At 47.1% G+C, this 15,176-nt stretch overlaps 1 protein-coding gene across 1 annotated transcript in view; it reads left to right on the top strand.

Annotated features, from left to right (window-relative positions):
• Positions 1 to 15,176, top strand: part of appa (amyloid beta (A4) precursor protein a) — a 48,429-nt gene that overhangs the window by 24,809 nt on the left and 8,444 nt on the right. The window contains exons 3-12 of the mRNA XM_080024498.1: positions 759 to 888; positions 2,006 to 2,118; positions 2,905 to 3,095; positions 3,689 to 4,119; positions 4,939 to 5,106; positions 6,999 to 7,132; positions 9,507 to 9,581; positions 12,612 to 12,770; positions 13,437 to 13,565; positions 13,917 to 14,016. Coding sequence (XP_079880624.1) covers positions 759 to 888; positions 2,006 to 2,118; positions 2,905 to 3,095; positions 3,689 to 4,119; positions 4,939 to 5,106; positions 6,999 to 7,132; positions 9,507 to 9,581; positions 12,612 to 12,770; positions 13,437 to 13,565; positions 13,917 to 14,016 — 1,630 coding nt within the window. The remainder of the gene's footprint in view (positions 1 to 758; positions 889 to 2,005; positions 2,119 to 2,904; positions 3,096 to 3,688; positions 4,120 to 4,938; positions 5,107 to 6,998; positions 7,133 to 9,506; positions 9,582 to 12,611; positions 12,771 to 13,436; positions 13,566 to 13,916; positions 14,017 to 15,176) is intronic.

Here is a 15,176-nt window from a genome sequence, read left to right on the forward strand (position 1 = left end):
AGGACTCAGGTTGGAAAAGTCACGGAAACGGGAGGGTTGGAGGGGGTGTTTTTAGAAAAACCGTTGGTTTGGGTGAACAGGATGACGGCTGATGGAGGAGGAGGTATAATCTCTGGTAAGATGGTGCTTTGGCTGATAGCAGCCCACAGCGCTGGATGTTCTTCCTGGCACCGCGCAGAGCAAGCCGCCAAAGTCGTTTCAGTATCTTCTCCCAACAGACACTGCAGCGGTGAGCTGCACCAGGAAGAGAAGAAAATGTGAATTTAGAACGTGATCGCTGAAACGATCCGTTTTCTCTCCTCCAATCAACATTTCGATGTCATTGGATGGAATCATAACTACAGCTTCTCAAAAACCATTCAATGATGCAGATTTACATTTTACATTGACGTTCTCATTTAGCAGGCGCTGTTGTCCAAAGCGACTTACATTTATTCATACATTGATGGACGCAGCCATCAGCAATTAGGGGTTAAGTGTCTTGCTTTAGGACACTACAGCACGCTAGCAGGAGGAGCTGGGAATCAATCCGGCAACGTTTTAAATTCCGAGACAACCTGCTATACCTGATGAGCTACTGGCCCATTTCCTTTATACAAGTATTAAAAATGAAATGAACTGTGTGTGTGTGTGTGTGTGTGTGTGTGTGTGTGTGTGTGTGTGTGTGTGTGTGTGTGTGTGTGTGTGTGTGTGTGTGTGTGTGTGTGTGTGTGTGTGTGTGTGTGTGTGTGTGTGTGTGTGTGTGTGTGTGGTTGTAGGTGTACCCAGAGCTTCAGATCACCAATGTGGTGGAGGCCAACCAGCCCATCAGCATCAACAACTGGTGCAAAAGGGGTCGTAAGCCGTGTCGCAGTCACCTCCACATTGTGGTGCCGTACCGCTGCCTGGGTGAGTGTGTGTTCATCTGTGGGGGCCGGGCAGTTGTTGGATGTATCAAATATAACTAAGCCAGATGGATGGTGAATGTAAATAGACAATGTGTGTATGTTGAAACTAGGCTGGAACTAAGCCAAGCTAACGCTACGAGTGAAGATGGACAAACCTTGGAAAATGATCACATGGTATATTTTTCTGATGTCACGGGGTACACTGAAAATTTGGTTGAAATTGTCATTATATGTAACATGTCAACACATTGATATAGAATTGTATTGCTAGATACCTCATCAATATTGGATTGGATTGAATCGAATCATGAAATCCTGCCCCCTACCACACATCCCTGTCATTACAGAACAGCATGTCGACCATTACAGAACAGCATGTCTGTTCACTTCTAGAACGTTTAGACATCAAACACCAAAACGCATCGACTATTGTCTCATAATCGCACCGTGGCCTCCTGAATCGTGATCAATCATGTAGACTAGTGACGTTCAAGCAGTTCTTTTCAGGGGTCAGTACAGAGTCAATGATACATGTGTCGCAATGACAAGGCCAGAGACGCCCGGGTTCCACGGGGAGGGATCCAGCTTCCAGGGGGGCGCTCGGCTGGAGCCGGCCCTCATGTAGACGCTCAGCATCATGTATTAAAGATGGACGCTTGCGCTCTATTACTCACCGTTACGACTGCAGCGCTATCCAAGAGGGTGTTCTTAAGTGTGATTACCTGGGAGCGGTGGGTGCGAGGCGGCAGCGCAGCGGCTGTAACCGCAGTGCCGGACGCCCTCAAAGGCTCGTAATGGCCGTTATACAACCTCCCCTCCGCTCCAGCGCTGGCTATAAAAGGCTTTCTTTTAAATCAGCCTACGTGTAGCATGTAATCACATGGGGGGAGGAAGAAGGATAACTGTTTTACTCCCCTCTTTTATTGCAACCAAAATAGGGAAGAAGGGGGAAAAAAAACGAAACGCGCCCAGGCTATGAGGAAAGCGCTGATTGCCGATACATCTCTTTGACCGATGTGTTTGCAACACCGGGGCTGCGCGTGGGCGGATTGGGTTTGTGTTTCTTTAGTTTGTTTTTTTTTTGTCACACTGTTATTCTTTTCTGTTGTTCGCCGCAGTCGGAGAGTTTGTGAGCGACGCCCTGCTCGTACCCGACAAGTGCAAGTTCCTTCACCAGGAGCGCATGGACCAGTGTGAGAGCCACCTGCACTGGCACACCGTGGCTAAGGAGGTGAGCTGTGACAACTCTCACACACACCCCATTACGTTTATTTGAGCTGATCACGGCAAGTTTGTGGAATTCATCTTATTCCACAATTGTACATTTCCGTCCAAACTGAATGGGGAATTTTAAACCGATGCTCGAAATTTCGCAATAAATGGAATCCAATTTAGGTGTTTTTCCATCACTTGTGTTGAGGCAGATTTCACTATTATAAAGTAGGCTCGGGCAGATTTACGATTAAATCGGCAATCGGTCATCGACTCCATCGATCGCGATTTGACATTGATAACGGATGATTAAAAAAGAATAATCATCCGCCAGGAACAATCTGAGCATTGAAACGGTTTAAGTGCAATTTAGAGGGAGCCCTCCGCTCAGAGCTGGCAAGTAACCACTCGCGGTCTCACTTCCCCTCTCTGTCTGCAAATCTTGTGATTAAATATAGCAATATATAACATAATCTCATTCGATCTCAGGTTGGGTTCTACTTCCTTAGTTTCTTACTTGTATGCAAAATGAAAAAACGTACACTTAACTCAGAGAATTGGAGGGGAGTTATTTTTATTGCTCCTCCAGACAGCGCTGCAAAGTGCCTGTTTTTTTACTTTAGATGTATTTATTTTCACTTGTTTCCGGCGTATGTGAAACAATTTTCAAACACAACATTTGCCGCCTTACGTTACATTCAATGCGTGCGCGCTGCTGCATAGAACTCTCTGTAAGAACTCTCAAACTCTGTAATTCGCTGTCTCTCTCTCTCTCTCTCTCTCTCTCTCTCGTCGCTTCGTTCAGTCATGTGGCGACCGCACCATGAATCTCCACGACTACGGCATGCTGCTGCCGTGCGGCATCGACCGCTTCCGCGGCGTGGAGTTTGTCTGCTGCCCGGTGGAGGCCGAGCGCGACGCCGACAGCGCCGAGCAGGACGAGGACGACTCCGACGTCTGGTGGGGCGGGGCCGAGGCCGACTACTCCGACAACAGGTACACGCACGCACGCACGCACACACACACACACTTTTCTAGAGCTGTCCTCACGAGCATCGCGTGCGCATGATAAAGCGTTCCAAGAAATGTCCCCATGAGAGACGACCGTAATACACTTAAACACGCCCTCAAATGCAATTTTCCTCTCGATTGCATTCTGGCAGGGACATAATGATCATTTGAGATTCCTTCACCCTTTATCATTGCCTCTCCTTTGGGACCCCCCCCTTCCCTCCCTCCATCCATCTCTCTTTCTCATTACCCCCCCACCACACACACACACACACACACACACACACACACACACACACCTTCCCTCGTCTTCGTTCCATCTCCGCTTTTGCATCCAAACCCATTACATCATCCCATCCAACACCGTTTGTCTGTCTATTTGTATCTCTCTCTCTATCTTTTCTCTGTTTATCCCAAACTCTGTCTGTACTGTCTTTAGCTTTTTTTTTTAAATATATATTTTTATCTATATCGCGATCTATATTTATCTGCACACAGACAGCTAACGACAAATAAAAAGAGCTGTGTGTCTGGTGTGGTTCAGACTCTGACTTGCCGCTCTGTGCGCTGGGTTTCAGCATGGTGCAGGAACCACTGGACCCGGTGCAGCCGGCGCATCAGGAGGAGGAGGAGGAAGCCAGACCAGCTGTCACAGAGGACGACGAGGAGGAGGAGGAGGAGGAGGAGGAGGAGGCGGGGAGGCGTGAGCAAGTAGTAGCCGAGGAGGACGAGGATGATGATGAGGAGGAGGCAACGGCGCTGGACAGCGACCAGGACGGAGATGGCGAGAAAGACGTGACGGTGGTGGCGGCGGAGGAAGAGGAGGAGGAGGAGGAGGATGAGCAGGCAGAGGGCGACGTGGACGACGACGACGACGACAACGACAACGACGGCATCGTCAACACCTTCGACGACCTGGACGACGAAGAGGGGGAGCCCACCACCAACGTCGCCATGACGACCACCACCACCACGACCACCACGGAGTCCGTGGGGGAGGTCGTCAGAGGTGAGGAGGGGGGAGGGGACGTGGGGGCGGAGAGGGCATTGGGAGACTTTTTAATGAGGTTAGTTTAGTTAATTCATGCCGACGAGTTTGATCACAGTTTGACATTTCTCATTATCCATCGCTCCGGTTTCAGTGGCTAGGGGGCGGGAAGTCGACGCCGCGTCACACGGTTTCTCCATGGACGTGGTTGACTTCCAGTTGAGCTAACCCACCAGTACACGTCAATTGTGTAGGCGTCAGGTTCGATACATCGTTTTGGCACGGGATGAAACTACCACAACAACAACAACGCAGCAAACAGGAAGTTGAAGCAGTTATGCTGTTGATCTTTGGTCTTCTTTACTCTGACTGAACGCGGTATTAAACCGTTTTTTGGAAAAACAGGGTGCGCAGAATCGGCTATTTAGGGGTATTCTACTGGTATCTCCAGCCCCAGTGGTTCCCGTTCTGCCAAAAAGTACGACCTTGCTGGCGAGGACTCATTCAGGACCACGGACTATCCAAGTGGAACCAATTTCGGAAACCAAGTTCTTGCTGCGGAAAAGAGTCTTTGAGTTCCCCAGTACCGGAAACCAAGTTCCTGTTCCCTGAAACGGTCCCTGGGATAGAAAAGGCCCTGCTGCTGAGTTTATCACGTAGAGACGGGTGACCAGATAAACAAGCCGCTGAAAATTATTGTGTGTGTGTGTGTGTGTGTGTGTGTGTGTGTGTGTGTGTGTGTGTGTGTGTGTGTGTGTGTGTGTGTGTGTGTGTGTGTGTGTGTGTGTGTGTGTGTGTGTGTGTGTGTGTGTGTGTGTGTGTGTGTGTCCGTCCTCCCAGAGGTATGCTGGGCCAGCGCGGAGACTGGTCCATGCCGGGCCATGCTGCCCCGCTGGTACTTTGACCGCCAGGAGGGTCGCTGTGCCCAGTTTATCTACGGCGGCTGCGGCGGCAACAGGAATAACTTTGAATCGGAGGAGTACTGCCTGTCTGTATGCAGCAGCGTCAGTAAGTCCCCAAGACGGACGGTCTAGCGTCGCTCACGACTTGCCGTTGTCTCGCTGTCCGTCTCTGACTTCCTCACGGTGTGTCCCTAACCCCCTCGCTTCTGCTAGCTTCCTCTTAGCTGTTAAATGCTAACAGCTATTCCTACGCACTGGTTTCTCCGTAACCCCTACTTCCATAATGTGTGCCTGTCCTCTCTACTAAAGCCGTTAAAGGAACACTTGGGTATTTTTTATTTATTTATTTTTAACCTTAACCTTGTTTTCCAATCATTGGAGAGCTGCAATCTGGAGTACAAGGGGGTAAGTCATGGTTCTCCATGTTCTTGATTGCCCCATTGTACTCCAGATTGCAGCGCGACCGAAGCCGTTCAGGTTTTAGGTTTTAAATACTCTGATGCCAGTCGCTGAGGTTGACCCCGAATGATTTTGGATAAATAAAGGCTTTGGTTTAAAACAAATACCAGCTTTCCTTTAATACAACAGCCGGCTAACCTGTTGTCCTTCTTGTGCTGCATGTGTGTCCATCAGTCAGACACAGCCATTCACCGTGAAACACCCTTTTTTCCCCACTCTTGACCCAAGGTGGCCTTATGGAGTCACCCCCTATCAATCAGATCTATTGTGTTCCCTCGTCCTTACACACCTTGTTTGCACTCTTAAAGCGTTTAGTTTTGGTTGCATACGTTTCAAATACCCACCCACCTTTCAGGTGTTGCGAAATGTGAAAGGACATTTAGTTACGGGTGTACACAATAAATTAGTGTTGTACGAGCGAGTCTTCATGTTGTTGTAGAACAGCGTGCGCCTCGTGCCACATTCCCATAGTTTGCCCTTTGAAAAATGAATTAATCTATAAAGTTTATTGCTGTCTCCCATGTCAAACCATTGCGCTACATTTTATGGAGCTGAAATGTAATTCAATCAGGGGGGCGGTGAGGTAAATTACATAACATCACATAAACCACAAAAAGCATGAAGACAAAGTGCAAAGAAACACATTATAAAAAGAACGAATGTATAAAGTTAAAAAAATAGAATGCATAAAAGTTTACAGCTTGTTTACAAATATTAGCACTTCTACCAAATACCATTGCAAAGTACTAACTTGCATATTATAAGTAGTTTACTAAAAAAAACCTTAGTTTTTCAGCCGGCGTATTTGGAGGAAACATAATCTTTCCAAGTTGACATGTGTGTAATAGACAATGAGACATTATATTTTATTTATATTAAAATTAATACATTTTTTTATATTTGTTTTGCGTTCATCCTTGAATTTCACTTTTTAATGCCAGAATGAATCTTGAATTAAAGTATTTTTACAGGTGAAAACGTACTAGAGTACTGTAAAGAGAGTAGTTGTGACTAGTTGTGTGTGTGTGTGTGTGTGTGGTGTGTGTGTGTGTGTGTGTGTGTGTGTGTGTGTGTGTGTGTGTGTGTGCAGGTATGAGCTTAATGCTCTGCCAAGCATAGCTGAAGTGAGAAAGTGCTGCGGTGTGGGAATGGAAATCTGATCCGTCTTTTTTTTTTATTTTTTATTTTTTTGCCAAGCGGTAGAAACTCACAACCCCTCTTCTCACACACACGCTTTCCTTCACTCGTACGCCCTTGCACTTGTTCCCCCGATGCATAAGGAGGGAGAGAGAGAGAGAGAGAGAGACCCAGTTGTCCTCCCTGTGTGACCACATTTCAAAAAAATAAAAACCTTTCCCCTTCAAGCTCTTTGAGGGGAAAGCTCCTCTCCTGAAGTCAAACTAACCCTCATTAACCTATTTTGACCTCTCTGCCGTACGTGTGCTGTGCCTTGAGCGTCAACCTCTTCTCCTCTGGCCGCCATCTTATTCCTCTTCTCTCTTTCTCTCTCGTCCGTCCGCCCGCCCACTCCCGTCACAGTCCCCACGGCGTCGCCCAGCACCCTGGATGCCGTGGACCACTACCTGGAGACGCCCGGTGACGAGAACGAGCACGGCCACTTCCAGAAGGCCAAGGAGAGCCTGGAGGCGAAGCACCGCGAGCGGATGTCTCAGGTACCGACGGAGGGGAGACACCGGGTGTAGCGGCGCAGGTTGGACGAAGGGGAGGAAAAGGTTTGGCAGAGCAAGGAAGGAAGGACGGAGTCATGGGCTCCTTTCATGAAGGCGTGGTGGTGGGTGATTCAGAGGTGTCGCTCGTAACAGAGAGCCATAGTGAGGGGTGTGTTTGATCTAGTTATGCCGGTGCACCGCTGTAGGCAGTAGTTAGTTGTAGTAGCAAACAGATGTTGGTGGACAACGTAGAAGAAGGGACCCATGTTCAGCTGCTGTCCACACGCAACGCTTCTCCACTTGGGCCGCAAAGTTCTCGTGTGAGTTGTCCAAACTGAATCAGAATCGTCTTTATTTCCAAGTAAGTTTACACGAACAAGGAATTTGTCTTGGTGTTCGGTGCATACATGAAACATATATGTAAAAGAATAAGTAAAATATTATTTATATATTTATTTATTTATTTTTTATTTTATTTAAGCTGTACAGTTTGTGCAGGACTGTACAAATGTTCAGTATAAAATGTAACAGTATGTGCAATGTTCAAGAACAAGTCCAGAGAATGAGCGTACCTAAATCTAAATTCTTTGGCGTTGCGTTCCGGAAGGATGGGGGGGGGGGCTGTGCGCACGCAACAAACTGAGACGAGGTGAACCGCTGTCATGGCGACGCGAGTCCAGGGTTATGTTTGTTCGACCCGTCGAGTTCAACTATCCATGACGACGGTAGTCTTGTGTAGCAAGCAGGCACGTGGGTGTAATTGCGCGGCAGTTATCAAACACGCATCAGGTGGGTGTCTGTTCACTTTGTGCTTCGAGCTGCACGACGTGAAATTCGAAGGAATTGGCGTTGGGCGTAAACAAACTCCTGACTTCCGTCGTGTCCGTCAGTGCGACGCCGCCATTTTGGAAACCCTCGCGGGGGGGTCGATCCCCCTCGGTTCCTCACCGGCCGCCCGTTTACTCACGCGGCCTCCTCCATTTTGAGCCGCCTGCTTTCAGAGGAGGGGGAGGACAGCTCGCTGGCTCAGGGCGATCTGCGCTGTTTAGCCGTCCTTCACAGCACGGGGAAGCATCCATTACCGCAGCTTTAAACGCGGCGAGGCAAAGAGAAGGCAAACGGTTAATATCAGAGAGCGGAGGCGAGAGGAGGGGAAGTCCGTTGGAGGGAGGAAACGGCCAGAGGAAGGTGTGGGCGAGGCAAAACAATGGAGCCTCTGCCTTCTTTCCTTTTTTTTTTTTTTTTTACTCTTTCAGAGGAACCGGCAAAGTCCGCTCTATGCTTAGTTGTGGTCGTTAATCAAGCGGCTCACTCTCTGGCTGGGGTGGCTCCGTGGCCCACGAAGAAACTGCGTGACTGACAAGCTAAAACACGGGTGAAGACAACCCGAGGCCAGAGCAGTGATTACATGCTTTATAGACGGTATCTTCCACTGACATGATGGTGGAGTGAGGGTACAACACCGGTGCATTAAACCTGTTTTCCGGAAACCGCTCGCTCCGCCCTCACAGGGAGCGCTGGATCAGGTTCCCTGGTAGATACCGCTTTGAAGCCGAATGGCACACTCACCCAAAGTCGGAGGGTGAATGGGGAGGAAAGCAGGAACAAGGTCGTCGTTCTAGCCGCACGCAGAAGTAAGAGGGAAGGGAGCGGAGATATTCTGATGAAATCGACTTTTAAACACAGGGGGCAAAAAAAATTAATTAAATTTCATTCATTAACACGGCTCATGAAATTTTAAACAGCTTGGAGTTTATTGCATATTTTTCCGTTTCCCCGCCATTGGCTGAAAAGAAAACCGGCACGATACGACAAAGGGAATGAAAAAGGTTCTGAGATTCACGCCTACGTTCCACGACATTGAAATCTCACGCACGTGAACGCTGTGAACCAGGAGTTTATCGCTACGACCAACCGTGTCAATTTCATGTTAATTCATCTACATGACACATTGACCCGTTTTGCAGAGGACGGGCGTTTAGCCACACAGTGTAGCCCACCAAATCCGCTGTGTTGTGGGATGGAGCACCAACGGCAGAGAGAACCCAGAACTCACTTTTATACAAGTCCTTTTAAAGAAGAAAACACAAGTTTTTCATGACACCTTTTTCCTCTCTGGTGGACACGGGGGCCAAAATAATCCTGTGACATGCTGACATTTCAGTGTTTTTGGCTAGCTGGAGGCGTTTTCTTTTTTTTCTTCCGTTTAACCGTGAAGCTAATAGGAAAGGTGAAATGTTACAGTTTGGAGGGAGGGTGTGTTTGCTTTAAACTGGATATGTTGACACGGCGTGCCTGCTGGCCCGGCACGGCAGAACGGTACGATGCGGTGTGTGGGATCCAATTTGTGTCCTTCCCCTCCTGCTCGTGTCTTCAGGTGATGAGAGAGTGGGAGGAGGCGGAGAAGGAGGCCAAGAGTCTGCCCCGCGCTGATAAGAAGGCTGTAATCCAGGTCAGACGCGCGTACACACACACACACACACACACACACACACACACACACACACACACACACACACACACACACACACACACACACACACACACACACACTCACTCTCTCGTACACAGACACACACACACATGTTTACAGAGACATACACGATGTACAGCCGTTGTGCAGTGCGGTGTACGCCTTCCCTACCAGACATTTGCGCAGTGTTTGGTGGGGATGTCAGCCCTTGCAAGAAATGCTTCAGATATCCTATGGGATCTTAAAGTATTCTTGTAGAATGATTCTATAGGATTTATCATTTGAAAAAGAATCCCCCGTAGGATCCTAAAGGAATTATATAATGTTTTGGAACATTTCCCATATAAATCATTCCCGTATAAATCATGTAGGAATCCCAGTGGATCTTCAACAATATTGCCTATAATATTCCTGTTGAAAATCCAATAGGAATACTTTAGAGAGTGCCGTAGGTATACTACAGAGAACAGGTTACTGTAGGATTTACTATAGAATTTTATTTTTTTCATAAGAGGAGACGCAGAAATGACCTGTGCTAGTGGAGCATAAGGGTGGTAGCTCAGGAGGTAGAGCTGGTCGTCTAGTGATCTAAAGGTCGCTGGTTTCGATCCCAGGCTCCTCCTGCTAGCATGCTGTAGTGTCCTTGAGCAAGACACTTAACCCCTAATTGCCCCTGATGGCTGCGTCCGTCGGTGTTTGAATAATTGTAAGTCGCTTTGGATTAAAGAGTCTGCTAAATGACTAAATGTAAATGTAACTCCATTTTTACTAAATGTCCACTTGATCAAAAATCTCGCACAGTATACGCTCCCTCGTAGCAAAAACGAAAGCAGTCGCATGGCACCTTTGAGAATTGATCGGTAGGTGACGTTGCACTTTTGTTAAGATATATAATTGATGAATGTTAACAGCAACAGAAAGTTGGCTTTTATTGACCGCTTGGCTTCATTTAGCGATTAGCCCTCGCAAACATTGTACAGAAGATAGCCGTACGGTAATGGTTGCTGTCACCATATGCAAGGCCGAGTCCTTACCGCAGCGGCCCGTGTTCGATTCCGGCACGAGGCCCTTCGCTGCACGTCATCCCCTCCCTCTCTCTGTCCCCTACCTTCCCTTTCTCCCCGCACAGTCGCTGTCGAATAAAGCATGAAAACGCCCCATAAAAATATCTTGAAGAACACTCATAATGCTTTGTAAACCTCAGCGGTAATGCTAGTGGACACCTTGAACTCCCGAATTAATCAGGGTGTCGGGGGGCCTCTCGGGCGCTTCACTTTTTTTTGACACATTCTGCCTTCGGTTTGGAGCGTCGGCGGGTGCTTTTCCGAGCCTCTACAATCATCCCTTTGAGCGTTCGCCCCCGGAATGCAAAGTACTTCCGCGCTCCGCTCTTTTCACCGCTCCGGCTTTCAAGCCCTGGCCGCTTTTGCAGTGTTCCCCGCGTCGTTACCCTTTGACTCACGTCGGCCGCCGTTCCGTAGCTTTGCCCAGTGCCGACGACACCGTGGGAAGAATTGTGACTCACGCGAGGCACCGCTTCAGAATCCACTTCAGAAGACGCCCCTGTGTCTGTTCTTGTGAGATCCCCGGCGTCTTGTGGAGCGTCTGCGCGTGTTCGAGTCCTGTTACCGTGCAAATAACTGTTAAACCATATTCCGCCGCCGTGTGTCGGCACCCAGCGAGGTGTTTTTATCCGTCGTTAAGCACGCCGACGCCTTTCTCTATCCCAGCTAAATCACAGCTGTCATATCAAAGCCTTGTGTCTCCCGGAGGACTTGACGAGGGAAGAGAAGCGCCGCAGTGCTAAGACCCAAGATCGCCGCTCAAGGACGTTGTGTTGTTCGTTTTCAGGCACATTTTACCGGCCGTATTTACAGGGACTCTCAGCTTTCAACGTGGCGACCGATTGGATTATTTTGTTGAGAAATCCCGTGTTTGGCGTGGTCTTCAGCTGACGCTTTTTTTTCAAGGAACACACCCCTTCAGTGTATTCGTGTCGTGCATTCGCTCCTCTGCGTCTTTTCCGTTGTCGGCGAGAGATGCCAAGTTTATGCTAATAATTCAAGATTCAAGAGGTTTATTTGTCGCATACATATACATACGTTCATACATATATGCAGTGAAATGTCTTTGGAACGCACCCGGAGATAATGCACAAAAGTTAACCAAACATAATTGCGAACCTAATTCCTACCTAGCAACTAACTGATTCCTAAAACCTAATGCAGTTCGTGAATAGAATAATAAAAATAAAATAAGGCTCAAAAAGGTAATACAAAATAGAAGGGAATAGAGTTATGTATATGGGATCGGCTATTTGTATATTCAGATATGTGCAGTAAAGTGCATGTGAATAAAGTGAGTATACAGTACAGTAAACAACAGTATGATACAGTAACACCGAACAGAACAGCAATACAGCGCAGTATGTACAGTAGTAACCCAGAACAGTGATACAGTAACTTGCAGTACAGTATGCGACATACAGTACAGTAAGGCAGTGAAATGTATACACAGAATAATAATACTAATATAATATAATGTATAATGGTGAAGCCAGGGTGAATTTGATTAAGCAGTGTAGCTTGTTGTGGTTGGTAACTATGGATATGGATGAACTTTCGCAAAAAAAATCACCTCATGTGACCAAGAAAAAAAACTAAAAAAAGAAAAACAAATAAATATATATATATATATATATATATATATATATATATATATATATATATATATATATATATATATATTTATTGATAGATAGATATAATCTCTGAATCAACAAGAAGGAGACGTTTCGAGAAGAGCATTTGACTGTAAACGGGGGTAAACCAGGATGGTGGGGTAAAAAACAAAAGTGCCGTTTTGAACGAAATTTTGGGATAGAAAAAAAAACAACTACTGCCACAGTAGACTATTTCAACACCACAACGTTTCCATCCAACGGCGTCCGTCAGTGGCACAAGCATTAATTTTTCTCACGCTCCCCGTGTGCACGTGCTGTCCGTGCAGCGTTTCCAGGACAAGGTGGAGGCCCTGGAGCAGGAGGCGGCCAGCGAGAGGCAGCAGCTGGTGGAGACGCACATGGCTCGGGTGGAGGCTCTGGTCAACGACCGTCGTCGCCTCGCCCTGGAGAGCTACTTGACCGCCCTGCAGCAGGACCCCCCACGGGTCAGAACACACACACACACACACACACACACACACACACACACACACACACACACATTCTTGTACTGGTATCAAATTGAGGTCCGAGTAAATACACCTGGTAGGTGACTGGAGAGGGGTCCTCACAAGTATATTAAAACAAACACACACCCTTATATAAAGTATATTATACACAACACAACAGCAGATACAATAATGCAGTCAAGTTACGGTTATTAGAAGCACATTTCATCCACACGGGCAATTCAAGTGCTCTGCAAGAGGCTTAAAGATGCCATAAAAGCAAAGATTGAGCTTTTCAATATTGAGTATTGAGAATATTAAAATAGTCAATACAGTATATTAGAAATACAGGGTTCCAATATTATACTAAATGTTTTTGTTTGCCGTCAGCGTGTTAGAAGTTTTTTTTGTTTATTTTATTTATCCTATCATTTATTTATATTTTAATTTTACTCTTGTTTCATACACATTTTTGATGGAATCTTTGCCTTCTTATTGTGCCAAAATGAATCTGATCAATTGGGAAACGACACGTGTCCTAGGAAGAGAGCGTCGTGTCATCCGTCCCGATTGGATCCAGATTGAGTCCGAGCTTTTGGGAGTGAACTGCGTTTGTGTAAATGTCTGTCTCTCTCCGCGCCGCGCCCCTCCTGCGGCCTGCAGCCCCGCCACGTCTTCAGCCTGCTGAAGAAGTACGTGCGCGCCGAGCAGAAGGACAGGCAGCACACCCTCAAGCACTTTGAGCACGTGCGCATGGTGGACCCCAAGAAGGCGGCTCAGATCAGACCCCAGGTACGGCACGCCTCGGCGGACGCACCGGCCTTCAAGGGCGGGGCGCCCGGCGCATTTCAAGTAGAACGCCGTAAGTTTTGAGCTTTAGACTTCACGGCTTATCGAGAGAAACCAAGTTCTTGCTGCGGAAAAGAGTCTTTGAGTTCCCCAGTACCGGAAACCGAGTTCCTGTTCCCTGAAACGGTCCCTGGGATAGAAAAGGCCCTGCTGCTGAGTTTATCACGTAGAGACGGGTGACCAGATAAACAAGCCGCTGAAAATTAGTGTGTGTGTGTGTGTGTGTGTGTGTGTGTGTGTGTGTGTGTGTGGTGTGTGTGTGTGTGCGTGTGCGTGTGCGCCCCCCCTCACCAGGTGCTGACCCACTTGCGTGTGATCGAGGAGCGCATGAACCAGTCTTTGGCTCTGCTGTACAAGGTGCCGAGTGTGGCAGACGACATCCAGGACCAAGTTGGTGAGTGGGTAAAAAAAAGGAACTCGAAAGTCGGCCTACGCTGCCGTTTCACCGCCGGTGCACGAGCGATTGTGGCGCCTCCCCTTGCGGCTGCCTGCGCGAGCACCTTGTGTCGATTACGCACATTTTGGTATTTTTTAGTATTTATAGAGCTTATTGTGAGTAATCACCGGGTGTCATGACATTTCACTGCATATATGTATGAACGTATGTATATGTATGTGACAAATAATCTCTTGAACTTGAACTTGAACTTGAACTTCAACCGGCACTTTTGGGGAGACGGAGGGTGTGGTTTAGCGATCGAATCGGGCATCTTCACTTCCCGGTTGGAGAGACCAGTGGAAGGGTTGTTGAGTTTTTGTGAGAATGCGGCGGGGGAAGGGGTGAGCTTTGGAGAAATCTGGGGTTTTTCAGGAAAAATCACAATTTCGCTCTCTGATTATATTCCGCCTAAATGAACACATGACATCGGCAGTTCGCTCCGTCGACATCGTTCTCCCGCTCTGTGCAAGTGAAGAAATGCCGTTTTTTTTAAAAAGGCCAACATTTCAGCACGACGAAGAAAAGTTAATCTAGCCACAAACCTTAACCGCGACATCAACATGCATTTTGGTTATTTAGCCGTCACGGCTAAATAACCAAACCAGCGGGGGCTGAAGATACTAATTGAAGACAGTGGGGAAAACATGTGTTGAAATTGCTACAGTATTTGGTAGTTATGAGCAGGTAGGAGACTGTACAGTATGTCTTTCCCAATTCAGTGGAATGCAGCGTTGGTCTGGTTTCAGATCACCTCATCTTCCATCCCAGTTGTAAACAAACCGGAAACTCGAATACCTTTTTTTATCCCTATTTTCAGGGTTCTTAGCAGGTCCTCACGGTGCTTGATGTTGTCCTTGGAAATTTGAGCACTTGCCCCTTTTGTGCTGAAGGGGGGGGGGGGGGGGGAGAACGCCGTAATTGAGAACCTGTGATATTGCTCCCTCGTTTTGTGATTTAAATCGTAACGTGATCAAATTGAAAACTGGTTTTATATATATATATATATATATATATATATATATATATATATATATATATATATATATATATATATATATATATATATATATATATATATTTTTTTTTTTTTTTTTTTTTTTTTTTTTTTTGCCTGA

This window comes from Zeus faber (genome assembly GCF_960531495.2).
Source record: "Zeus faber genome assembly, chromosome: 2".
NCBI classification, from domain to species: domain Eukaryota; kingdom Metazoa; phylum Chordata; class Actinopteri; order Zeiformes; family Zeidae; genus Zeus; species Zeus faber.